This window comes from Otolemur garnettii, unplaced genomic scaffold (genome assembly GCF_000181295.1).
Source record: "Otolemur garnettii isolate 467f Iridium unplaced genomic scaffold, OtoGar3 scaffold00025, whole genome shotgun sequence".
NCBI lineage: Eukaryota > Metazoa > Chordata > Mammalia > Primates > Galagidae > Otolemur > Otolemur garnettii.
In genome coordinates, this window is record NW_003852420.1 from 14,103,252 (window position 1) to 14,129,582 (window position 26,331).

At 50.2% G+C, this 26,331-nt stretch overlaps 1 protein-coding gene across 1 annotated transcript; it reads left to right on the forward strand.

Annotated features, from left to right (window-relative positions):
• The first annotated feature begins 235 nt into the window (after positions 1–235).
• XKR7 (XK related 7) lies at positions 236–24,536 on the forward strand. The gene is made up of 3 exons (XM_003788080.1): positions 236–1,001; positions 21,288–21,490; positions 22,600–24,536. The coding sequence occupies exons 1-3, from the start codon at positions 415–417 to the stop codon at positions 23,553–23,555; spliced, it is 1,746 nt and encodes a 581-aa protein (XP_003788128.1). The 5' UTR covers positions 236–414; the 3' UTR covers positions 23,556–24,536.
• Positions 24,537–26,331: the final 1,795 nt, after the last annotated feature.

A 26,331-nucleotide genomic window follows, 5' to 3' on the forward strand; every position in this document is an offset into this window, starting at 1 on the left:
GACCCCCTCAGATCCAGGCCACCGGAGGTGAGCACAAGAGATGAATTAAGAGGGGATGGAGGGGTTTAAAGAAAAAAGAAGGAAGTGGTGTCCAAGGGGAAGTGAGAGGCAGAAAGCATGTGGTTGGAACCCTACACTTCCGAGGAAGGAAGGATAGTGTGACCTGGGATGCTCTCCCCTCCCTGCCCTCTCTGCCTTCCCAAGGGGCGGCCCTCATCCGGCCACAGCGCTGAAGGGCTGGGGGAGGGGCGGGGCGGCGCCGAGAAGAATGAATAATTGAAGTAGAAAGGAGGAGGAAGAAGAGGAGAAGGAGGAAGAGGAGGAGGCGGGAGCCGCCCGCACAGGGTCCTCCCCACTCGGTACCCCACCCCCTCCGCCGCCCGGAAGTCGCTCCCCGCCTCCTGCTCCGCCAACATGGCCGCGAAGTCGGATGGAGCGGCGGCCGCGGCCGGCCCGGGGCCGGAGGGGGCGGCCGGAGGAGCCCGGGGTAGTGCGGGCGGGCGCGGGGAGGCGGCGGCGGCGGCGGCCGGGAGCCCGGGCATGGTCGAGGCGGCAGGCCCGGGGCCGCGCTATGAGCTGCGGGACTGCTGCTGGGTGCTGTGCGCGCTGCTGGTGTTCTTCTCCGACGGCGCCACGGACCTGTGGCTGGCGGCCTCCTACTACCTGCAGGGTCAGCGCACCTACTTCGGCCTCACGTTGCTGTTCGTGCTTCTGCCCTCGCTTGTCGTGCAGCTGCTCAGCTTCCGCTGGTTCGTCTACGACTACACCGAGCCCGCGGGGGCCCCGGGACCCGCCGCCAGCACCAAGGACAGCGGCTCGGGTGAAGCAGCCATCAGCACCAAGGACAGCGCCGTCGCCTTCCGGACCAAAGAAGGCAGCCTGGAGCTGGGTTCCCGGCCCGCGCCCTCCTCCGCCAGCGCCTACCGCCGCCGCTGCTGCCGCCTCTGCATCTGGCTGCTGCAGACCCTCGTCCACCTCCTGCAGCTCGGCCAGGTCTGGAGGTAGGAAAAGCTCAGGTGAAGGGAACTGAGTCCGAGGAGCGGGGGTGGTGAGGGGCTCCCTGCTGCCCCAGCCCTGCTCTGACCTTTCCAGGCCCCCTCCTATCCTGACCTCCGCCCCGCCCCACCCACTGCAGCTCTGATTTCTTCTCCGTCAACTCCTCCCTGACCTCTGCCCCTAAACCCTGACCAACCCCAGTGCCATCCGCTCTGATCTGGCCATTGAGAGGGCAGGGGATGAGGGCAGAAGGAAGAGAAAATGATCCTCAGTGGTGTGTGAGGAGGGCTTAGGGCTCATAGGGGATAATTGTGAGGCATGAACAGGGCTATAGGGCTTCCTCCAGTCCTGACCCACTGCTCTCTGCCTGGGTGCCAAGCTGGGGCTTAGGAAAGATCTTAGAAGTCCTTTGCTGCTCTCTCAGATTCTCACTTTGGAATTGTAGCCCTTTTCAAACCTTCTAGGAGACACACAGAATTAGAGGCAGCTAAATGAATATCCCGCCTAAACTTCTTGGACTATTTGGGAAAACAGTATGCTGGACCCGGCTGGGACACATTCTCAAGCTGCTTCTATTTCCTAATGACTCCCAGTACCCTCCCCTCTGAACAGGGTCAAGGGGATTTGGAATCTTGAAACTGAGATTAGATAGCCTCTAGCTGCCCTTTAATCTCAGAACAGTAAAGCAAAACTAAGGGTTCATTCAAGCTGCCCACTTCAGGGCTTCTTCCTCTGAAAGGATTGAAGATGCCTGCTGTGCTGAGTTAATTGGAGAGAGGGGGAATTCTAAGCCTGGGGGCTGCTCTTGAATCTGAATTGCTCTGGTAGTTTAGGTCCTACTGTGCATTACTAGAGTGAACTTGCTTACTATGTGATCTTGGGCAAACCGCCTCCTCTCTGCAAGCCTCAGTTTGTTCACTCATGAAATGAGGGAGAATCCCTATTCTCATCTCACTGACTTACCGTTACACTAGTCTTACCTGTTGGGATGGTCGGGTGAGAGGTCTGTGTAAATGCCCTGCAACTGTAACATTTTAGGAATATAATGGATTATCATGATTATAACAGATATGGGGAAAGCATGGGAAAAGTCACTCTAGAGATGTAATGGGTGTTTATTGCTGTTGTTATATTTATTCTGCTACTTGTTAACATATTCTGCCTAACTCAGAAAATTCAGTTCTGGGCTGAGGGTTGGAAATAGGACTCCCAGGGTTTGTCCCAGCTGCTCACTTGCTGTGTCACCCTTGTTGTGTTGTGGAATCTCTCTCTGCCTTGGTTTCCCTATCTATGTCTGCCAAAATAATGTGTATATTCCACTTAACTCACCCTGGGGGAAAAGGGGGAGTGGATCGCTGGCCACACAAGGTGCTGTTATTATTATTAGCTTGACACATAAAAATATTCATGTCTACATCCAGGAACTAATCTGCATTTATCATTCTGTGCCCAAGTGGACAGATGGTGAAAGATATTTTTAGATTCTGAAATGGTAACTTCCTATTCTTGGTAGCCAAGCTTCATCCCCCTTTTTCTTTAGCCTAAAGTGGGCCAGCTGCCCCTCGACTCACTGACTATCCCCTCATTCAGAATCCACATACAAGAAAATAATACTTCTCTTCTTTCTTGAACATAAACTGAGTTTTTCTCAAACAAGGCAGAAAAAGGCCACAGGTAGAGGGGTCTCAGGTGAGTAGCTGGAATGGCCAAGCATCCACTCAGTTCCATGGCTTCTGGGATAAGAGGGCTAGCTATTTCTACTAACCCCCAGTTAAAGTGAGGGCAGTGGGATGAGATGATTTTTCAGGGATAGGAATCTAATAGCTCTTTGGTTGAATGTGGCCTATTGAAGTGTTTTGTGTGGCTTGTATAGTGTTTTTAAAACAGAGGCATAGCTTCTCTTTAAAAACAATTGGATCTAGCAGTAACAGGCCTGTAATAATTTAGACAGGGCATACATACTCCCAATTTGTCCACCCTTCCCTTTGATCACATCTGTATCATTTTGCTTACGCATTCACTTAAGCAGGACTGCCCTAATTTACAGTTCTGTAACAATTATCTTATTAACCACTCACTTTGTGCCAAGCCTACTCATTGCCTTTTTTCTGCTTTATCTTCTGGATCTGTTCTAATGATCCTGTCATGTGGTTAGCATTATAATTCCTACTTGACAGGTGAGGGAATGGAAACTCAGAGAGGGGGCATCCTTGCCCAAGGTCACACAGCTAGGGACTGGACGAGCTGGGGCTAAAGACTGTCTGCTTCTGAAGCCTGAGTTCAACTTATCCACCTTGCAATTTTGCCACTAAAATATACCCCAATCTTGAAGAATTATGAGTCTTAGGTTCCAAGATTCCAGGATGATAGAAAGTCAGGGCTTCTGTTGCACTGAGATAAGAATGGGAAAGGGGAGGGAGCTGAACTATGTGGATAAGGATGGGGAAATGGTGTGTATTGTGAGAAAAGTGCTGGAATTTTGGGGAGGCCGGACTCTAGTCCAGAGACTTGCATCTTCATCCTTATTTGTCACTACATTGCTGGGTGACCTTGAGCAAGGCTTTTCCCATCTCTGGGCCTCAGTTTCCCTGTGCGTGAAATGAGATTAAATTAAGAGCCTTCCCTGTTCTAAAATTCTGACTCTGGGTCTGTGATCAGAGCTAAAGTCTCCATACCCTTGCTTCAAAAGCTTTGAGTTCTAATATGGCTAAGGGTCTGGATAAATGGGGGGAAATTCAGAGAAGGTATAGAGAAGTCGCCAGGACTGTCATTCCTGGAAGTTAAGCAATGTTGGCAGAACATGTTTGTTAACCACGTGAGATGTTCCCATAGATGTTCTGAGTGGCAAAGCCTGGGGTAATTAATGAGAAAGGAAATGTGTGTCTGAGTCCAACAGGGTCACATCTGGGAGACTGACCAATCACTCACCTCCTAATACCATGTCCCCAGTTTGGAATAAAATAATTTTAATCAGATATTTTTCAACTTATTAGGCTTATATAATGCTGAATCAAAAGTTTAAATGCTCCAAGGAGCCAGGCACATAACAGACCATAAGATACCTGGGTGTCAGACAAGAGAGTATTTATGGAGCAAGTAGGATCCTTAGGTAAGGAGAAACTAATACCCAGCTCCAAGTGATGGTGCCATGAGAAATCATGGACCCTATATCTTCAAGTCTTGATTTCTCAAGAGAAATGGGAAATCGGGATTTTTGTGTGAACTCTCTCAATTTTCAACTCCTAATTAAGATTTTAAAAAATAGTGTCAGCCAAAGGAAACACATCTGCGAGCCTACCTTCTTTGTAACCTCTGCTCCAGTTAGTCACAATTGATAAGGTTCTTTTGCATGAAAGATTTTATTTTTAATATTTTAAACATAAAATGAAGCTCTGAGAAAAGTGAGGAGGAGAAGGAATTCACAGATAGACATTGCACACCTACCATGTCTCAGCCGGCCGCATGTAAGGTGTTCCGAGCACGTGATCTCGCCTTACCCTGAAACCTTCCCTCTGGTGGCTATTGATTATACCCATTTATCAGATAAGGAAGTGAGGCTTAGAGAAGCCAAGTAACTTGTCCAGGAGATGAGGGAGATGTGAAGTGCCAACACAGATTTGTCCAACCCCCAAGCCCAGCTGTATCCTTGGTCCTACACATTGGCTATTTGGGAGGATCCTGGAGCAATGTCTTTGTGTACACACAGAGTGAATCACTGAGAGAAGAGCAAATAGGTCCTTTGGCAGGGCATGAAGCTGGCTGTGGACTGGGCACCAACCTGTCTTCATCCCTCCCTTCCCCCTCAAACCCTTTGAGCTGTTAAGCCACCAGGGCTCTTAAGCCAATTAAAGTCCTAACCCTGTCTCCTCTGACCCTGTGGGCAGCAGAGCAGTAAGCCATGAATCCTGCTTTTCCTAATCTTGAACTCACTGGGCCTCAGCTTTGCCCAGATAATCATGGTTTGCTAAGCCAATTAGTGGGAGACGATCTGGCATGGGATTCTTTCCAGGCTGTTAGGAGCTTGGGACCCCAAAATGGGGAGGGAGGGGTGAAATGGGACTTTGGAAACCCTCCCTCTAGCCCCCCATACCTAGGCCCCCTGGCACTGCTTTCTGTGCCACTAACAAACCTTGTACTACAGATAAGTTTATTTTCTTTTATAATTATTTTTTAATTAAGACAGAGTCTCACTTTGTTGCCCTCGGTAGAGTGTCGTGGCGTCTGGTGTCGCAGCTCACAGCAACCTCAAACTCCTGGGCTCAAACAATTCTCTTGTCTCAGCCTCCCAAGTAGCTGGGACTACAGGCACCCACTACAACCCCCAGCTATTTTTTGTTTTAGTAGGCCCAGCTTCCATTCAATCTCGCCAGCCCTGGTGTATGTGGCTGGCACCCTACCCACTGAGCTACGGGCACCACCCAGAGAAGTTTAGAAATGAGCTAGTGAGTCGGGCTGTGCATTGCCCCTTTGGGAAACTATATTCTTTGCATAATGGTTATGAGCACAGACTCTGCATCCAAATGTTCTCAGTTCAAATCAAGACCCTAATTCTTCTTATATGTGACCTTGATGAGACACATAATCGTTCATCCCCTGTAAACTAGACATCATAATGGTACTCACCTACCCCGGGGGTTGTTTTAAGGTTTAATGAGATAATGTGTAAGAGTTTAGCAAAGGGCTTATTCCATCATCACCGGCTCAGAAACTGTTGGTAATTGTTAGTTCCATCAGCCTGGGCTGTGTTCCCCAAGGAACAAAGGTTTGTTCACTGACCATGTGGCCAATGAGGGAGCAGGAGGGCAAGGAGATATTGAAGTTCCCAGGACCCATAGTGACACAGCAGCCAGCCATTTAATCTGCAAATATTTATGGAGCACCTGCTGTATACTGGGCATTGTTCTAAGTGCTGGGAATAGAGTGGTGAACAAGACAAAGTCCTTGCCCTCTTGGAACTCAGTAGTCTAGTGAAGACCAATAAACAAATAAAATATATATTATATATGAATGATAATACAATGGGTCAAATGATGGTAAGTATTGTGGGGAAAAATGAAACAGCCACACAACCGGGAACTATTGAGCACCAGGGAGGAGGGTGTGGCTCTCTGAGATAAAATGGTTTGAGCGGGGCTCTCTGAGGAGGTGGCATGTGGGCAGAGGGTCGAGTGAGTGAGCATGAGTTGCAGGAAGGGTGTTGCAGGCAAAGGCAGGAGAAGAGAAGGAAGGCCCATGAAGCAGAAGCCGAGTGAGGGGCAAGTGGGAGATGCTGGGGTTTAGGTTGGCAGGAGCCTGGTCAGGCAGGACCCCAGAGGCCATGTGAGTCTTGGGGGTTTACTCTGCATGGCTAGGGAACCCAGGAGAATTTGACCAGGGGAGGAAGATCTTGACTTAGGTTTTACAATGTCCACTCTGGCTGCTGGATGGAAAATAGACTAGAGCGAAGTCAAGGAAAAGCCTGAGGACCCATGAGGAGGTCGCTACAAAGATCCAGGCTTGAGATGAGGGGGCGAGGCAGTGTAGCAGCAGTGGGGGGCTGTGGGGGGCTCAGCTTCAGGCTGAGCTGACAGGATCTCTTTCCTTCCTTGGCCCTCTCTTTCCCCATTGGGGTAGTTATGGTTCAGAACCCATTTACTGGAATCAGCCATAACCTGTATCTGCCACTTTCTGTGATTTTGGGCATATGACATCACTTGTCTGTGTCTTGATTTTCTTATCTGCAAAATGGACATCATTCTATCATTATCTATCTTGTGTGATTTGGAGGAGTAGCAAATTAAATAGTATGTGCATAGCACTTAGCACAATGCCTTGAACACAAAATGTACTCAACAATTATCATTAGCCATTATTGTTTGTATTAATATTCATAAAACATATCAGGGGTTGGATTCCATAGTGGTTTTCAAACTCTGTGTCACGGCTCACTCACCATCATTTCAACATGAATATCTCTGAGTTTCTCTTTCTTGATCTATCTGAGATTTTGTTTTGAATAGTCAGTCCCACAGCCGAAACATGTTTACAACCCCCTGAACTTGGTGACTGTCCATGAGGTTCCTCTCAGCTCTTACTCTGCAGAGTTGTCCTAGTCTCGATACCTACCTCCTGGGAGAACCTTCTACAGGAGAACCCTCTCCTGCCCCACCTGCCCTCTTTCCCCTGCCCATCCAGCTGCCATGGGCCATTAGACCTGCTCCTAACAGACACAGCAGCGGCAGAGGCAGTGGTGGTTGAGCCCAGTGTCCCCTGTTTGATCTGTGAAGACCACACAGGAGAACCCTTGGGGAGTAGGAGGAACAGCTGCCAGGAAATGGCTTTGAACCCCAGCAGCTGGGGTGAAGGCCCCCAGGGAGAGGAGGGAGTTTGGTTGGGATCTATCCTGGCCTCTCCATTCACCATGCTGCCTTTGTTTGGGTGTCCACATTCCTCCCCTGGGAAATCCTATTGACCTCTAGTAGCCATGCCCATCCTCCAACCCCACCTCCACCTGTGAAGGTTCTAAAGCACAGATGCGACCCTGCCATGGCCCTCGCTCCCCTGAGCCTCTACAGCGAGTTTAAGCACTTTAGCCGGGCTTCAAGGCCCTGCGCCCTTTGCCCTTTTTCTCTCTCTCTGCCACTCTACCCGCAGTGATGACCTGCTGCTCCATCCCACCGCCCAGCAGCAAGCCACGCACTCCTTCCTGCTCAGAGCAGCTGCCTGCAGTACCTCCTCCTCCTACACCCTTGTACGTTCTCCTCCCAGTGAAACTCTGCACATCCTTCAAGGTCCAACACAAACGCTACCTCTTCTGAGACGCTTTCCCCGAACAAACCCAACACACACCACCCTCTACCCCTCACACCCCACCTCCACTCCCTCAACCAGGCAAAAGTCATTGTTTTTCATCTAAAATGGAAATTACTCGGCTGTTTCATCTGTTTATCGGAGCTATATATACACTCTTGTTTAAACTTCAGGCAGTATAGAAAAGGCATAAAGAAAGACTCCCCTCTACCCTTAGGGCAGAAGGGTTGTGTTACGGAAGATTTCCACTCACAAATTAGATATTTCCTGTACTGCTTGAAGATTTTACGTCTGGTTTTTAATTAATCCAGAAATACATGTATACATTCACCTGTGTTTTAAAAATCAGATATTACTGAAAATGATAGTTATTGTTTATTAAGACTGAGATAAGATCATTTGTCTTATGACAATTGTGTCAAGTATGGAGTGTGATAATGAAGAATAAGGACTGTAGAGTCATTAACTAGCTGTGTGGCCTTGGGCAAGTCACTTAACCTCTCTGGGCTTCAACTTCCTCATCGGTGAATGGGGATAATAACAGTCCCTACCCTAATGAATTAATACTTAGTACATATGTACTTTGTACAGTACTCAGCATATAGTAGTGCCTAATTAGTGCTAGCTAGCATTATTGGCCTTGTTTTACAGATGTGGAAATTGAAGCCCAGAGAGGAATAGCCTTGAAGTTAGTAAGTAGCCAAGCCAGAGTTTGAAGCCATGCAATTAGGCTTCCAACCACCAAGCTATGTTACCTTCAGGTGGTAACAACCGTGTGCATTGTTTTGAGAAGCAGAAGAAAAAAATCAGAAAAGTACATATTTTAAAAGCATTATTTTAATACAAAGTATGCACTGTTAACCTTCTGGGTTCTTCCTCTCAGATTTCCCCCGAGGCATGATTACTCATTCCCCTTTGCCCCACAGCCCTGATCACATTCTGTTGTGATCATCTGCCCACTTGCCTGGTTTTCCTACCAGATCACCAGCCCCTGGGGAGTCAAGGCCTTGCCCTTTCTTTTCTCTGTCCCCCATGGTGACTGGCTTAAAGCAGCCCCTCTCTTACAGTTGGTCACCTTGCCTCCAGCCAGTTCTGGTAAGATCCCTGGCAGCCTTGGCAACATGAAGTCTGTTGAAGGAGGCTTTATGTCTGTAGCTGATGGGGGTTTTGAGGCAAGGTAGAAGCCTTCTGCAGTATGGCCATGGCACTGAAGTGTGCTGGGCCTACATCCTCAGTCTTCCAAACTGTCAACAGGCTAAGAATAAGGACAAGGCAGAAGATATAATAGAAACAACCCGGGGTGAGTTCCCAGGAGGATACAGGTGTGACTGACTTAAGAGACGGAGGAAAGTGCTCAATAGATGTTGTGAACTGGATGTTGATGCTGATAGAACCTTCGAGATCAGAATTTTGGGCAAGTCAGTTCTTTGCTTGGGGTTTAGATACTCTACCTGTAAAGTCCAGTTGAGGGCTTGAGAATTTTGGTTGAGTTTTCTCAGGACTTGGACAAGAAAGCAGGATAGCTGAGAGCTGGGACACTGGTGCAGATCAAGGCATCATGACTTCCCATCTGTATGACCATGGGAGAGGTAGCTTCCCCAGCCAGAGCTCCTGTCTCATCTGTGAATGGGGGTAGTGACAGTTATCCACCTCTTAAGTTTCTTCTGAAAATATCTTGAGGTAATATATAAATGCACAGGGCTTGCCATACAACATATGCTCAGAAAACATTTACCATTATTATTATGATAATTGGCCCAAGTAGCAGCCCACTCTTCTTGCTTAGTAACAAGAAGGGGATAGGAGAGGAACCTTAGGGGTCCTAACTCTCAATAACCCTCACCCACTGACCTCCTATCAAGGAAGAAGACTTGCTGTGTGGCTCCAGAGATAATGTGAAGACAGATGATCACCCAAAGTAAAGGGAGGCAGAATCATTTGAATAGAAGCAAAAATGCCCTGTCAATCAGACTGCCCAGAAATAGAGCTGTTCCAAGGACGTGAACTCCATAGGCCCAGAGGCGTGCAGACGGAAGTGGCTACCTCTGGCAGGAATCCTGTTTCAGTTTGGAGGTTAAATAGATGATGCCTAAAGCCCCTTCCAGCTTTGAGTGCCTGTGACTCTAACTTTGGGGTTTTTTGAGGCTAGGTTCTATGATGCTTAACTGCCAGATCACAGGTTGCAACTAAGTAGTGGCCCCGGGGCAAATTCAGCCCAAGGATGTGTTGGTTTGGCTCACACAGTACTTTCTAATCCTACTTTTTAATGAAACTTTTAATTATAGAAAACGTTAAACCTATACAGTAGTAGAGAGAGTAGGGTAATGATCCCCCATGAACCATCACCTTGCTTCAACAATTATTGACTCTTGGCAGCACCATCCAATAGACTCTCTGCAGTCATGGAAATGCTCTCTATCTGCAGGATTCAATATAGTAGCCGCTGGCCACACATGGCTATGGAGCCCTTGACCTATCAGTAGTGTAACTGAGGAACTGAATTTTAAACTTTATTTACTTTTAATTAATTTACATTTAAATAACCATATGTGGGGTTGGACACGTAAGTGTTGGGGCGCATAGCAGTAGACCCCACACCACTTCCTTTCCTAACATGTTATTTTTGAAGCAAATCTATGACATCATATCATCACATCCCTAAATATTTTAGGACATCTCTAAAAAGATAGGCTTTTTGAAAAACATAACTAAAATATGTAATACTGCTATCACACCTACAAAAAGGAATAATAATTTCTTAAAAATTCATGTGGTATTTCTTTAATTTATTGCCAACATTTCCAAATTGAGATTTTCTCCTTCCTCCCTCCCTCCTTCTGTCCCTCCCTCACTCCCCCCTCCTTCCTTTCTTTCATAAATGTCTTAATTTCCATTTATTGAGAAACTGAAACTTCAGCCATGTTGGGCTCACGTTCTCCCAGGGCTGGAGCTGACGGGTGGCTACCTCTTTAGACAGGGCACCCCTCTATACTTCCCGAGGGTCCCTCATAATGATATCAACCCGACCCCTCTGAGCATTGGCATTAGAGACCCTAACTACCATCTAGTATCACACACCCAGACCAAGGACAGATAGAAATGATACTTTCCCCCTTCTTGGATCTCCTGGTAAATTCTCCCATCTCCCATTGGCTCATGACATCCCAGCTCCACACAGGAATATCAGGAAAAGAGAGAAAGATGGAACATAGGGCCTTGGGTTTGAATACAGGGTCCTGAATTTCAGTGTCCACTCAGTACCCATTTCATCAACCCATTTCACAGATGGTGGAAATTGAGGTCAAGAGACGCGAGGCAAGCTGGCTGCACCCATACGGTGAGGGATGAATTTGGTCCTAAATGCTTCCTTGGAAAAGGGCTGCCTGCTTCTCTGCTGGGCAAAAAGAAGGACACTGGCTGGGAGCTGATGGGGCTGAGTGGGATGGGAGAGGGTCTCAGTTTCTCAGTCAGAGCCTAAAATTAGTGGCTGGAAAATGTTTGGCCTAAGCCCAGCAAAAAAGAAAAAAAAAAAAAAAAAGAGGTGCTTTGACTCTGTGGGGGGCTGCTGAGGAGGAGGGAGAGAGCCCAGCTTCCAGAACCACATGAAATGGGAGCCAAATGTGTAAAATCACATTCTTTACTGACATTTATGACTCATTTGGCTGCCAACCCCAGGAAGGCCCCATTTTGCATCCTTGCAGGAGCACTCAGCACTAAAGGTAGGCAGATGGAGAGAGGGCCCGGGGCCATCACCCTTCAATAGTTTCTCAGGCCCTATATGCAGGTATATGAGTATATCTGGGGGCCCAGTGTTTCCTGGAAAACTGCAGGCTGGATCTGGGTTCCTGGGGCCTAGCTCAAGTTGATCTGTGCTCCAAGGTGGAATGGGAAGAGCTGGCCAGTGCAGGTTGGGGGTGCAGCTCTGACTATTTGTCCTCAGGCAAGTCAATTCTCTAAGCTCTCTGGAATCCATCCCTTTCTTTCACCTGGCAACTGGTCTCCGGTTTTCCACCCTTGTCCCTCTGCAATCTGTTCCATATAACCAGGAGGCTTCTTCTAAAATGCTAAAATGGTATCTAATCCTGTCTCTCCCTGTTAAAAATCTTCCTGGCTCCCCATCGCTCTCAAGATACAGACCAAATCCTTCACCACCCCAGCCCACCTCATTTCTTGCTTTCTCTCCTCCTTCTCTGAGCTCAACCATCTGCCCACTTGCTGCTCCCTTCCCCTCAGGACCTTTGCCCATGTTGTTTTCTCAGTCAAAAACTTCTTTCCCTCCTTCCTTTCCTTAGTTAACTCCTGTGCCTGCTTCAGATCATGGCTCAGTAGTCACCTCCTCCAGAAAGCCTCTCCTGACTGCCATGCCCTTCCTAAGCTGGGCCAGGTCCTTTCCCAATGGCACTGCTGTCCTCAGTGCTGGAGCATGAGCCCCCGTTGGAAGCATGTCTGGGGCCCATGGAACATGTTCATTGTGACTTGCTTGCATGATGCTTTAGTTAATCTTCAGTTAATCCCATTAGACTCAGTTCTTAGCAGGTGGGCTGGGTCTGTCTTGCTCACCCTTGGGTTAGGGTTAGTGTTTTCACACAGTTCTGGATGCATAGTAGGTGCTCAAAAATGATTGATGAATGAATGTCAAACGAACTTGCCTTTTCTGAACCTCACTTTCTTCATCTGGGAAATGAGGATCATATCCACAAACCTCGCAGGGATATAGAGGGAATTGTAGAAAAGTACATATAGAAGGTATTCGATGAGTTATTTTCAGGGGGGAGGTAGAGACCCCAAAGAAGACCTGGCTAGTGAACTTCTCTGACCCTCTGTCCTCTGGGGACAAGTTCAATGAACACTAGGGAAAGCTAGCCTAGGAGTGGGGTTCCAGCTGTGTTTGAAACCAGAAACCAGAAAGTGTAAGCCTTCCTCATGGAGCCTCTGATTCAAAGAACTTCATAAAACCTTCCGCTGATCAAGTACCCAGCACTGGACTGGACATTTTATACATAGTACCACTTTCTGATTTCACAGTTACCCTGAGTGGAACATTGAGCAGATGGGTTCAGAGAATGGAAGCAATTTGCCCAAGACCACACAGCCAGTACGTGATAGAGCCAGGATCTGAGCCCAGGCCTCCCTGCCTCCCTAGCCTGGGTTCTTTCCTTCTGCATTTGGCCACTTCTACTTAGGGAGCTTATAAAGCAGACTTTATTTAGTATATTCACTTCTTCATTCACTCACTTAAAATATAAATATGCATTGAGCATTAATGATGTGTCAGGCACTGGGGATGTGTCAGGGAACAAACAAGGTAGATGTGGTCCCCACTCTCATGGCACTTACAGTCCAATGGGTGGAGACAGACAATAAATATGTAAGTGAGTAAATCAGATGGTTTCACGTAATATGTGTTGCTAAGAAAACAAAACAGGGTATCATGGCAGAAAGCTACCAGAGGGGTAGGGGAGACAGAAGTGATTTGGGGGTGTCTAGGTCTGGCAAGGCCCCTGAGGGTGTGACATGGAGCTGAGATGGGAAGAGTAAGCATTTGGCCGGCATTAATCAGGGCCTTCCTAGACAGAGGCCTTCTAAGGTGCAGCTAGAGAGTGTTGGGGGACCGTGGAGGGACAGGGTCCTGGAGGGGGGACAAAGGCTGGGTCCTACTGGATCTCAGAGGTCACGGTAAAGATTTTATTCTTAAGAGTACTGGGGAGGGCCCTGACCTGACCTATGAGTTTATAAGCTCCCTGTCTGCTTGTGGAGAACGAGCTCTAAGAGAAAAAGATGAGAGCAAGGGCACTGGAGGAGGCTGCCAGGGTGTGGAACGTGGCTCAGGGTGGTGACACAGTGGAGACAAGCACTTGGGTTCAGGATCTAGCTGTGGGGCCTGAATCTTCTCAGAGTCTGGTGAGGGGCACCAAGGGAAATTCCATGGTGTACAAGAATCGATTATTAAGGCCCATTTTGTAGAGGAGATTGAGGCCTACAGAGGAGCTGGACTTTCCAGGAATCGCCTGCGTCTCTTGACTCTAATTACTATCATCACCCATCCTCTACTTTTCTCTAAAGCTGCATAATCCCAAGGGAAGCTTTTAGGTCCATCCGGGATCCTAGCAGAGTCCTCCTGGGCAGCTGTCAGGCACAACAGGGTGGTAGGCAGCTGAGGCACCAGGGAGACAGAATAGGGTCTGATTGAGCTCTCCATCCCTGCTCTGGCTCAGGAGGCTTTGGAGTGCTAGGACCAAGTCCTAGATCTGGCTCTAACTTGCTGTGTGACTTTGGACCAGTCCCAGTCTCTTTCTGGGTCTCAATTTCCTCATCCATAAAATGGTGGTAAGAGTAGTAACCACCTCAAAGATTTGTTATGAGGTTATGGACACACTAATCTGCACATGTATAAAAAGGCTCAGCCCAGCCTGTCTTGTGGTTGACATTCAGTAAATGTGAGCTGTTGTCATTATTATTAACCCTCCACACCATCCCCTGCAGACCTGCAGATGCAATGGGCTCAGCTGGCAGGGGTGTCCTGTTCCTTCCCATCAGCCTACCTCTCCTGCCTCTCCCATCTGTCTTCCTGCCCTGCCCTGATCACTCTGCAGGGGTCTGCAGGGCCAGGCCCACCTTGGAGATCAGACAGCTAGCCAACCCTGGAGGGCGGTTCCGGATGGGGAGGGAGGAGGGAGCCGCTGGAAGCTGCTGTGTTTTTGGCCCAGAGCTGTGAGGGGGTGTGGGGAGGGGCGAGAACACACACTCGGAAATGCTGAGACCGACAGATGGAGGAGCTGAGGATGTGAGAGACGCAGACAGACAGAGAGAGACCCAGAGTCAGGGAGAGGGGGAGCAGGCAGGGGAGGACGGCCGAGAAACTGGCAGTCACGCCAAACCATGAGCTGAGCAGCAGGCCAGATGAACCAAGCAGCCAAAGGACTAAAAGATACAGACGGACAGATCACCAAGCACACCTATCATCTAAGACACAGACAGAAAGATGGGTAGAAAAGTAGACCCAATATCCATGGGGACAGACACACTGAAGTTTCTGGCCTCTTAGGGCAGACAGGCAGGCTGACCTAGGATCATAGGGTCAGATTAACAGAAGGACATAGTATCTAAGAGACAATACGACATGCAGTCCAAGGGACAGACAGGTGGACTGACCCCAGGTCCAAGGGTGAGACTGACTGACAGTAATGGAGGAATAGATAAATATGCCTGACTGTGTATTCAAGGGACATGACAGACGTGACAGACAAGCTGATCTGAGCCACAGACAGAGACAGTAACCGAGGATCTGAGGTCAGACAAAGTGATGGGTCCAGGCTCCGGCCCAAGTTTGACTAAATGGAATGAGGCCCAGGCCAGAAACCCTGACCTAGAACCAGAGACTTGGGGTGGCTCAGGAACAAAGAACAGGAGAGAGACAGGGTGACCCAGATGCTTGGCCCAGAAGCTTCCTGGCTTTTCAGGAACATAGGATCCTCTCAGCCTCCTCTCCTCCTTCTTCTCCTTAGACGGGAGCCTCTGAACTCTGAGGGATTCTGGGGGTTCCCGGGTCACAAGAGGAGAAGGAAATGAATTCCCATTCATTTCTTCACCCTGTTACCTGCTTGTGGAGCAGGCATTGGGTCCAGAAAAGATAGCTCTTTGGATCCTTGAGCAGAAGGATTTCACACCCTACTAGCTTCTCTCCTCCTCGCCAGGCCTGGCTTTTTTACTCCCAACCGCACCCCAACAATGCACATTTATCTGCTCTTCCAGTTTCTTCCTGGACAAGCTTCTTCTCGAAGCACAAGACTGGGAATCAGTAAGTTGGATTCAAAATCGACTCAGTGCCTGTTTCCTCCTCTATAAAATGGATTTAGCAGAAGTTGCCTGTGAGGTTAATGGCTCACACCGGGCCTCAGGCAGTTTAAGTCTCAGAGTTGCTAGAAAAGGGGAGGCCTGGCTACATTGGAGGGGCATCAGGGAAGGCTTTCTGGAGGAAAAAAGACCAAAATGAGTCAGCACAAGCAGGAGGAGCCTATAAGGTGTCCTGGTTCTTCATAAAATGAGGCCCAGAAACCCCAGGGCTCTCCAAGTTCAGGAAGGAGACACATGCATAGACTCACATTTATTTGTTCAACAAATATTTAGTAAGGGCCTACTACATGCAGTAATGCTGGGGCCATAGTGGTGACCAACACAGACAAGGTATCTGCCTTCATGGATCCACAGCAGTAGAACAGAAAATAAATATATATAAATAGATCACCTGGGAGAGGTGGCGCACACCTGTAATCCCAGCACTCTGGAAAGACAAGGTGAGAAGACCACTTGAGCTCAAGAGTTTGAGACTAGCCTGAGCAAGAGAGAGACCCCATCTCTAAAAATAGCCATTGTGACAGGCACCTGTAGTCCCAGCTACTCAAGAAGCTGGGACAGGAGGATCACTGAAACTCAGGAGTTGAGGTTGCTGTGAGTTAGGCTGATGCCACAGCACTCAGGCCTAGAGGAACAGAGTAAGAAAGTCTCAAAAAAAAAAAGAAGAAAAAGCAGAAATAAAGGAAAGAAATATATAAATAAAGAAATAAGGTTATTTTATCATGCATGTTAAGAAGATAAGACAGGATGGTATGGTAGACTAGAGTGATTTGGCAAGGGCAAAGCTGCCAACACGGCCTGGGTGGCGTGGGAGGCCTTTCGAAGAAGGTGACGTGTGAGCGGATGAAGAGCCAACTACAGGGAGATCTGGCAAAGGGATGTTCCCGGCAGAGCAGGTAGCAAGTGCAAAGGTCCTGAGTCAGTGCATCTGGAGTGTTGGGGACAAAAGGGACAGTGGTTTGAGATGAGGTGAGAGAAACAGACAGGGCCAGATGGTTTTGGGCCTGTGAGCCAAGGGGAGAAGCTTGGGTTTTATTCCAAGAGTGAAGGGAGGCCCCAGGAAGGTTTTGCAAAGGAAAATGACATGATCTGACAGGTTTTAGAAACACCCCGCTGGTTGCCATGTGGAGAGTGGACTGTAGGGAAGTGGCCGTGGGTGCAGGCAGCCCACACAGAAGGCTGACATGGCCAGTAGGCAGAAGACTGTGGCCTGTACCAGCTAGTGGTAGTGAATGTGGATAGCCTGGGGGTGCATTTTGGAAGAAGAGGAGATAGACAACCATCCCCAAGTCAGATTCCCAAGCGGCGGTGTCCTCTTGAGTGAAGACCAGCTTCTCTCAGCTTCCGTTCAAATGGTGTGGGATGTGGGATAGGATGGGCTTCCTGGAGGAGGTTTTAAGAGAGGTTGCTCAGTGGTCAGGAGGAACCAGAGGCCTCTGCCCAGGGTGTGTGCTCCCTTCCATGAACACATTCCCCTGCAGTTTATAGATCATTTTAAGATCCATTGCCTCATTTAATACTAACAATAAGGAGAAAAATCAGGCTCAGAGAAGCAGAGAAACTACCCAGGACCACACAGCGAGTCCAGGTCAGGGCTAGCTAAGAAGCAAACCCCAGCCATCTCATCTTTCTGATCCTTACCCCAGTGGCTATGACGTAGGTAGATGGCAAATGCCAGCCCCACTTTAGAGAAGGAGAAACTGAGGGCCAGGAAAATTAGGTTGCGTGTCCTGGGCAGGACTGGTTTAAGACTTCTGTGGGCCCCATATCTCTCAAACATATTAAAATGCAGCCACATCAAACATCAAATGTAAATTATATATAACCAGATAAAAGCCAAATTGCAGTTGACTGGCTGACATCATGTTCTGTTTTGCAGACATTTAATTAAACATTTATTAATTTTGATTCTGTAGTTTCTCCCTGTGTTTTGGAGCCAATTTTTGTTTTTTTTTTTTTCAGGCTTCAAATGTTTTCCTAGGTCCATGAAAATCTCACAGGCCTTTGGCAGCGAGCATTCATGCCGGCTGGAAAGAACAGCCACAGTTTTGGTCCGGTTGCCAAAAGGGACAGAGTGAGGCAAAACCCAAGCCTTTCATCCCCAGATTGCAGTGTGGTCTTTCCACACTCCCCACTGACCCCACATTCCTAGGACTCAAAGGCCTCCCCCTTCCCTTCTCCATTGCTGCTCCTGCTCACAGGGCCCTGGGCTGTGTGAGCCCTTTGTCTAGGGTTGGCTGGGAGCTGGCAGAAGAAGGGGCAGGAGTGGGCGGGGAGGTGGGCAGGCAGCCTGTCAGGTGCTGATGGATGCTGGCCAGGGACTGGGGCCTCCCTCATGCTGACCCGGGCCCGGAAACAGATGGTCTTCCAGCCTGAGAGAAACTTCCAGGGTGTCACCCTCCCCCAACTCCCCAGGCCCCTTCTCTTTGGACCAGCTGGTCTCTCCTTCCTATTCAAAGCCAGAGCTGAGAGAATGGGGAAGGAAGTGGGGTGGAGGGGTGAAGAAAGCTGGGAAAGGTGGCCTGTGTTCTAGGTCCCTCAGAAGCTCTGGGGCCATCCTGGTCTCTCCCCTATCCCCTTACTTCTGGCCACCTCTAGATCTGCTCTCTGCCCCTCCTCTATCCCCACTCTCTGTCCCTCCTCTATCCCCTGCCTTAGCTCAGCCCTGTCATGTAGGCCTGGACCAAACCCCATCCTCTCCTGGCTGTCCTCCAAGCCAGCCTCCAGAGCATGCTTTCTAAGCTACTGAGCTGATCACATCACCCCTGATTCTGGGACAGAATTCAGATTTAGAATAAAATCTGAACTGTTCAGTCCAGAAGTTGGCGTCCTTCACAATTCTTGTCTGCTTATGCCCCTGCCCATTAAAACCCCTATATCCAGGTCTGAAAAACCACTGGCCATTCCCCTAAAAGGCCATGTTTTCTCAAGCCACTGTCCCTTTGCATCAACTGGTTGTTCCACGTGGAATGCCCTCCACCTCCTATCTGCGTCCAAGTGCCAACCTATGCTTTAAAACTGAGATCAAAGGCTCTTCCTTCACAAAGTCCTCCCAAGCCCTCCCCCAGGCAAAATTGCCCTTTTCTCCTCTGGGTTCCAAAGCGTCTTGCAGCACCTATTTCACCTCATACCTTGTTTCTCTCCCATGGAACTGCAAAATACACAAGGGCACAAAGCCTGGCATAGAGCATGTGGTCAAAATACACCTGCTCCATGAATGAATAATTGTGGCTTCAGGGACCCTTTTATGTCAGGTAGGCAGGGGCCTGAGAATGGAAGATACAGGAAGACAAGTTTCTGCTCATCAGAAGAAACACAATCCAGCTCTGGAGCTGCTCAGCAGCCAAGGACCCTGCCTCCAGAGGCAGGGACTCCCTATCTCAGGAAGTACAGGAGCTGTAGATGTAGAAGCATGGAAACTGCCAAAGGAATTCCAGCATGGCGTGGAAGAATTGGACTGAGGGGCCTTGATTTCCCAAGTCAGCCTCTGAGGGAACCGCCCTCTTCCCACCCTGGGTGCCCATCCTATAATGTATCATATTGAGAGTATGTCTACACCCACCATCAGTTGGTGCCAGAATGACCCAGGGATGAGGAGGAGGGCCCTAAATGGGATGTTCCTGGTCACATTTTGAGGGGTGTCTAGGTCCGAGAATATTAGTTCTGAAAGGATCTCCAGAGTCATCAAGTCCATCCCTTTCATTGGCAGATGGAGAAACTGAGGCCCAGAGAAGCCACACAGCTGCTAAGACCAGGGTACTTATTTAGGAAACTCTCAGTATCAGCTGGTCCCAGATTCCAGGGAGCACCGTGATTCCTCCCTTGGGCTGATGGCACACAGTGAACAGAGTTGGTCCCCTGGTTCCCAAATAATGTCCTGGAAATGCCAACTTCACATCTAGAAGTAGACCCCGAAGTGCCTGAGTCTCCAATTTCAGTTTCAGGCAGTAGGTTCATTGAATCTGTGTTGGGATTGTCCCCCCTGGTTTCCTGGGGAAGCCACTTTTGGAGGAGCCCTCTATGAGGGTTCTGAGACATCTGTGTGGACAGGTCCCTTCATATCCTACATGGGCACTGCACTTCTTTTCATCCATGTAATCCTCACAGGAATTTTGGGAGGGATTAACTGGGATCAGGGAGGGTCTTGGTCAAGATCATACAGTAAATTACAAGCAAAATCAGGAACTGAACTCAGGACTTTCAGAGTCCCTTCCACACCCCCGTAGGGCTAACTGAGTTCATTCAGGTCAGCAAATCTGCAATCATGCACACCTTCATTCATTCAGTGCACGTGGATTGAGCACTTACTTTGTACTGTAAGAACTAAAGATACAGCAGTTAGCCAGCCAACGTCGTCATTCTCAGGGTGCTCACAGTCAGCTCACAGTCCTGAGATGCACGCATTATCAGGCAGTTACAATCCACTGTGACAGGTACTAGGTTAGAGGAAAGCCTGGGAGAGGCCTTATCCCACGTGAAGAGTGGTCAGCAGAAGCTTTCTGGAGGAAATCGTGTTGAAAAGCTGAGCCTTGGCTCGGCACTGCACCAGCCACATATACCAAGGGTGGCAGGTTCGAACCCAGCCTGGGGCCAACCAAACAACAATGACAACTACAACAAAAAATAGCTGGGTGTTGTGATGGGCGCCTGTAGTTCCAGCTACTTGGGAGGCTGAGGCAAGAGAATTACTTAAGCTCAAGAGTTTGAGGTTGCTGTGAGCTGTGACGCCATGGCACTCTACCAAGGATGACTAATGAGACTCAAAAAAAAAAAAAAAAGGAAAGAAAGAAAGAAAAGAAAAGAAAGAGTTATCCAGGTTTGGGGCCGGGGTGTGGTTAGGGACATGACAGGGTATTCCAGGCAGAGGGAACTGGATGTGCAAAAAAAAAGCTCAGTGATGAGGGAGACATTGACAGCTCTGGAAACTATGATCTGTGCTGAGTAGCCAGGAAGAGTCACGAAGTCTGTTTAGAGACGTGTCACGAGAGGAAGCAGCAAAGTCTCAAGTGCCAAGAGAAACTGTCTGTGAGCAACTTCCTTGCACCCTATGTTGAGAACCGGACACTCAGAGGTGAGGGTGGGGACAGGCCAGGAAGCTGCTGATGACAACTGAACTCAGACTGTCACCAGACACAAGGGACTGTTCCTTAAGGAATCTATGTAAGCAAAACTTTCCATGGCTTACAGTACACCTATGAGGCAATGCGTGTAATGGTTAGAGTGTGGGCCCTGAGGCCAGACTGATTGGGTTTGAATCCTGGTTCCAGGCTGTGTGACCTTGGACAAATGACCTACCTCTCTGAGTCTCAGTTTGCTCTTCTATAAAGTGGGGAATGGTAAGAGGGCTAGTGTAAGTTCGGGGCACTCTCAGGTGTCAATAACCCTGGAAGAAAGCAGGCCCCAACTGGTTATAGGAATAATCATAGGGCTACATTAAAGGCTTACTTTGTGCCAGTACTTTAAACTAATGAGCCCATTCAGTGCCCCTGGACAACAGCTCCAAGAGGCGATCCTTCCTATATGGTCATTTGAAATAGGCACAGGGCTATGACTTGCCCCCTGCGCCTGCTAGGTGGCTGCGGACGGGTGGGACGGGCCAGTGGACCCAGGCGCGGGAGCTGAGTACCGGGTCCCTCCCGCTCCCGCAGGTACCTGCGCGCCCTGTACCTGGGGCTGCAGAGCCGCTGGCGCGGGGAGCGGTTGCGGCGCCACTTCTACTGGCAGATGCTGTTCGAGAGCGCCGACGTGAGCATGCTGCGCCTCCTGGAGACCTTCCTGCGCAGCGCGCCGCAGCTCGTGCTGCAGCTCAGCCTGCTGGTGCACCGCGGTGGCGCGCCCGACCTGCTGCCCGGTGAGCCCCGCGCGGCCCCTCTTTGCCCCGCCAGCAGCCCCTGCCTTTTCTCCCCGCTCCACGCGCCCTGGGGGTGTCCTGTGCACCGCCCACCTCACGGCCTACCCAGTCAGGGTTTAGGGAGCTCGCCCTTCTGTCCTCACCACCCTCCAGACCTCTCGAGACCCCAGACCCGTGTCCCCTTCCATGGCCCATTTAACCCCCAGAGTGAGGACGGACTGGCTCTCCCCCCCTCACTGCTCCTCTGGTCCCCCGGGCACTCCTCTTGTCCTCCTTCCTTCCCACTGACACCGCCAACCTGACCCTACTTCTGCCAAGTCTAGAGAAGCCCTTCACCTCATCAACACCACTTAGAACCTCTGGGCAATCCCCTGCCCTCTCCATTCTGTCCTGAGCCCAGCCTCCATCTCTTGGGGACCTCCCTGCCTCACAGACCTGCCAGTCTCCACCAATTTACAGAGAACTTGCCCATCATTCTATCCCTTCTCTGGGGCCCCAGGGCCCTTGTCCTTCTATAACAGACAGACAGGCCAACCCCCTACCCCTCAATGTCCCGTCTTCCTGAAGCACCCTGTGCTCTTCCCACCCAGACCTGCCCACCCCATTCTCAGTCTCCTTACCCAGAATACTGGGTCCCAATCACAACTCTTCTCACTTTGGGTCTCCTCTCTCCACCCTACCTCATCCTGGGGGCCCACATCTTCTAATGGTCCCCTCCTGGCTCCTCCATGCCCTGTGACCCTCTCTTCACCTCCTCTCCCACACCCAGAGTCCTGGACCCTAATTTCCTACCCTCCCACCCAAAACCTCTGAACCCTAACAGCTCCATGCTAGGGTCCTATACTTGACCTTTATGGAGACCAAACCACTTGTCTCCCATCTCCCTTTATGCTCCCACCCCCGCAGAAACACCTAGTCCCACGTGGCACTTCATCATTGCTCTTGAACAACCCCCACCTAGATCTTCCCCACAGTCCTGCTGATCCACAGACTCTTCCCTCACACCTCCTCAAACCCAGCTCCTGACCCAGAACCCTCCCCTTCTCCTCAGACTCCAACCCAAACCCACCCCTAACCCAGCCCACCCTGGCCCTGCCCTGTCTCCACAGCCCTGTCCACCTCTGCCTCCCTTGTGTCCCTGGCCTGGACGTTGGCCTCCTACCAGAAGGTGCTGCGGGACTCGAGGGATGACAAGCGGCCTCTGTCCTACAAAGGTGCAGTGGCCCAGGTGCTGTGGCACCTGTTCACCATTGCTGCCCGCAGTCTGGCCTTCGCGCTCTTTGCCAGCGTCTACAAGCTCTACTTTGGCATTTTCATTGTGGCCCATTGGTGCGTCATGACCTTCTGGGTCATCCAAGGGGAGACGGACTTCTGCATGTCCAAGTGGGAGGAGATCATCTACAACATGGTGGTGGGCATCATCTACATCTTCTGCTGGTTCAACGTCAAGGAGGGCCGCAGCCGCCGCCGCATGGCCCTGTACTACTGCATCGTCCTGCTGGAGAATGCTGCTCTGACCGGCTTCTGGTACTCCAGCCGCAACTTCTCAACTGACTTCCACTCACTCATCCTGGTCTGCGTGGTGGCTTCCAGCTTTGCACTGGGCATATTCTTCATGTGTGTCTATTACTGCCTCCTGCACCCCAATGGGCCCATGCTGGGTCCCCAAGCACCTGGCTGCATCTTCCCGGAGTCCCCAGGGTCCTGTGGCCCACCACCTGATGCTGTCACAAGTCCCCCAAGGTCTCTGCCGAGGACTACAGGCACAGAGCGGGATGGGGCCTCAATAGGGGGTGAGCGAGCGGGAACCCCCACACCACCTGTCTTCCAGGTGCGGCCTGGCTTGCCCCCCACACCAGTGGCCCGTACCTTGCGGACAGAGGGGCCTGTCATTCGGATTGACTTGCCCCGGAAGAAGTACCCAGCATGGGATGCTCATTTTATTGACCGCCGGCTCCGGAAGACCATTCTGGCTCTGGAGTACTCCTCGCCTGCCACTCCCCGGTTGCAGTACCGGAGTGTGGGGACCTCCCAGGAGCTGCTGGAGTATGAGACCACAGTGTAGGCTATGGTCTCGCCCCCTAAAAAGGGACAGACTTGGCTGAAGTTACATCAGCCACAGTGTTGAGCCCAGAATATCAGGGCCACCAGGTGATGGGGGAGTGGATCTATTGGTCCAAGGGTAGAGTGGCCCTGCCATTGTGTTCTTGCAGGGGAGGGGCAGGCTTTTAGAGGCCCCAGCCCTAGGTCCCATTTTCAGGCCTGTGGCCCATTCACTAGAGTCCCCTGAACCAGGGCCCAGGGAACCAACTGGTGCTACACTCCTCATGAGCTGTCCTGCTTTCATGGGGCCCAATGCCCTCTCCCCTGCCTGGTGTTGCCCAAATGTCACCTCTGCTGGACCTGCCAGAGAAAGAGGCACTGTCTGGGGTCTTTACCTAGGCCTTGTGCTCCTCAGGGGGCTGTGGGCAGTGGTGGGAGGAAATCTCTGAGAAGTATGGCAGAGGCCATGGAAGGTGTGGGGTAGGGTTGGAGCGTCTGTGGACAGGGATAGCACAGTACTTGCCAGGCCTGAGGCCTGGAGCCTGGGCGAGAGTAGAGTTGAAAGAGTGAGTTGGGGTGGGATGGGGTGTTGGGGTGGGGGCTGGAAGTGTTGGGGGTTGACAGAAGAAAGAGCCCCAGGGTCTAGCCTAGCAGAGCAAGAATGAGTGAAAGACTTGGGAGAGGAGACCTGTCATCCAGAGCATGGAGAATATGGACATGGAGCTCCTCAGGAGTCACCCTTTGTTGTGGGCTGTGTTATGGATGAAGTTCCAGACACCTCTGGTGAAATGTTTCAAGGAGCCATTCCTTGTTCTAGATGAGCTTCTGGAACATTTCTTCTAGATAAAGGTCTTGAACACAGCAGATAAAATGTCTAGGAAGATCTCTGCCTGGGCTCAAGTATACATAAGGTCCTAGCACATTTAGCAGAGGAACTGTTCTAGAGACATGCTTAGTTCTAGATTAAGTTCTAGAACATTTAGCTGATAAAATGTCCTAGGGAGTGGCTCTGATCTACATTCTGTTAAGAAGGGTGAGGACACAGAGCCCTGCTGCTCTGCTGGGGGGAATGTTACCTCCTGCCATAGTCAGGGGTATGAGGGGCTCTAGAACTCAGTGTGAATGGAGTATTCTAGGAATAGGTGCTCCAATTCTGGACTTCTGGAGCTTATGGGAGCTCTAGGCCTTTGTCCACCTTGCTACATAGCCTTCTTTCTAAAACAAAATTGTCCACAGAACCCCTGAGACATTTTAGCTGCCAACTGATTCCTAGCTAGAAAAAAAAAAAGCAAAGCTCTGGGGACATGACATGAATCCTGGCTCTCAGCCACCTTGCAGATGGGGCTCCCTGGGGCAGCATCTGGGAAACTGACATGTTTTGTCCCAGATCTGACAACTCTCCAGGACCTTTGGTCCATTCCCATGGCCCAAACATCCTGGGGTGCCCATCAGACCACTCACCCAGGGCTCCTCCCCCACCCTTGACAGCCAGTCCTGTAGGGGAGTGGCAAAGACAGCAATTCCATGGGGTAAGGGGACAGAGCTTCTAGGCTGAGCTTGGAACCTCCTCCATGCTGCCCCAAGCCAACTACGATGCATTCCCTGGGAGGGGACAGCAGGGCATGTTAAGGACATATGCAGGCCTGGGCTGGGGTGAGGTGGGCCACGAGAATCCTAGACTATGCAAATTAGAGGGTGCTTAGCCCTTCCTGGTTCAGCCTCTCTCGGTTAGAAATAGGAAACTGAGACCCAGAGTAACAGCTGCTCCCACAAGGTCTCAGACTCTGGGCTATCCTATTAAAAGGTGATGGGTGGTGGTGAATTTGCTGAGGATGCAGGGAGAGGGCCACACTCAAGGTGTAGGATGAGCCCAAAGGCAGAGACGGCAGGACTGCACACATATACACAAAGAAGCACACATCACCCTTATGATACAAGTCATCCCCCAACCTGGCACACAGGCCAAGATGGTGTGTGCATCCCTGTTGCCAACATATGAAGAATATTTTTCCTTCTTTCTTCTACTTCCCAGATCCCTAAGGAGCCCAGGAACCAGGCCTCAAGAATGATGGGTGATGGGAGAAGCCAAAGGCTGACCCAAGCCAGCTTTGGTGGGTTCATCCACCTTCCTTATCCTTTGCCCAAATTTGGCCAAATTCCATGGCCAAGTACACACAGGCCAAAGCCTTTGTGTGACAGTAGCTTTGAGGATGTGAACCAGACCCTGCTAATTATTTCTCCAGGGCCAACTTTGTACTAGGAATTTTCACCCTATGTCATTTCTCTTATACTCTCCCCTGCTCAAAACATCTCTACAAGAGAGTTGTTATTAACCCATCTAACAGATGAAGAAACTGAGGCCCAGGGAGGCAGAATGAGGGCCACCCTTGGCAAGTTAGTTTACTCCCTAGGGTCCTAGAATGACCGATCTGGCTGCTCCAGCATCCTAGACAAAAAAGGTAAAAAATATCCTAGCTGGAACCCAGGAGTCCTTGACAGCTCCCAGAGATGCCCAAAGAAGCCAGGAGCAGGAATGAATTGGCTGTGCTTGGCATGGCCTGAGGCTCACAGGGAAGCCACAGCCCCACCCCCAACCCCCCACCTTCTCAATCCCACACAACCTTCCCTCCAGGGCCTCTGCCTGCAGGGACATCTGAGCACTAGAAATGGCCACAGTCCAAGAGCCGGAGGAGAAGGCTACAGGTACCTTTTCCTGTTCTCACCCTCAGGAAAGTCTTACCCTCTAAAGGACTCCCCTACCAGGAGCTCAGCACTCCATCCCTCCCAGACCTAGGACC

What these genes read in the sequence shown, in the direction of transcription:
- XKR7 (XM_003788080.1), top strand. Translation starts at nt 415, where the DNA reads ATGGCCGCGAAGTCGGATGGAGCGGCGGCCGCGGCCGGCCCGGGGCCG. An exon ending in CAGCTCGGCCAGGTCTGGAG is followed by an intron (nt 1,002 to 21,287) that starts GTAGGAAAAGCT and finishes CCGCTCCCGCAG; the next exon opens with GTACCTGCGCGCCCTGTACC. An exon ending in CGCGCCCGACCTGCTGCCCG is followed by an intron (nt 21,491 to 22,599) that starts GTGAGCCCCGCG and finishes CTGTCTCCACAG; the next exon opens with CCCTGTCCACCTCTGCCTCC.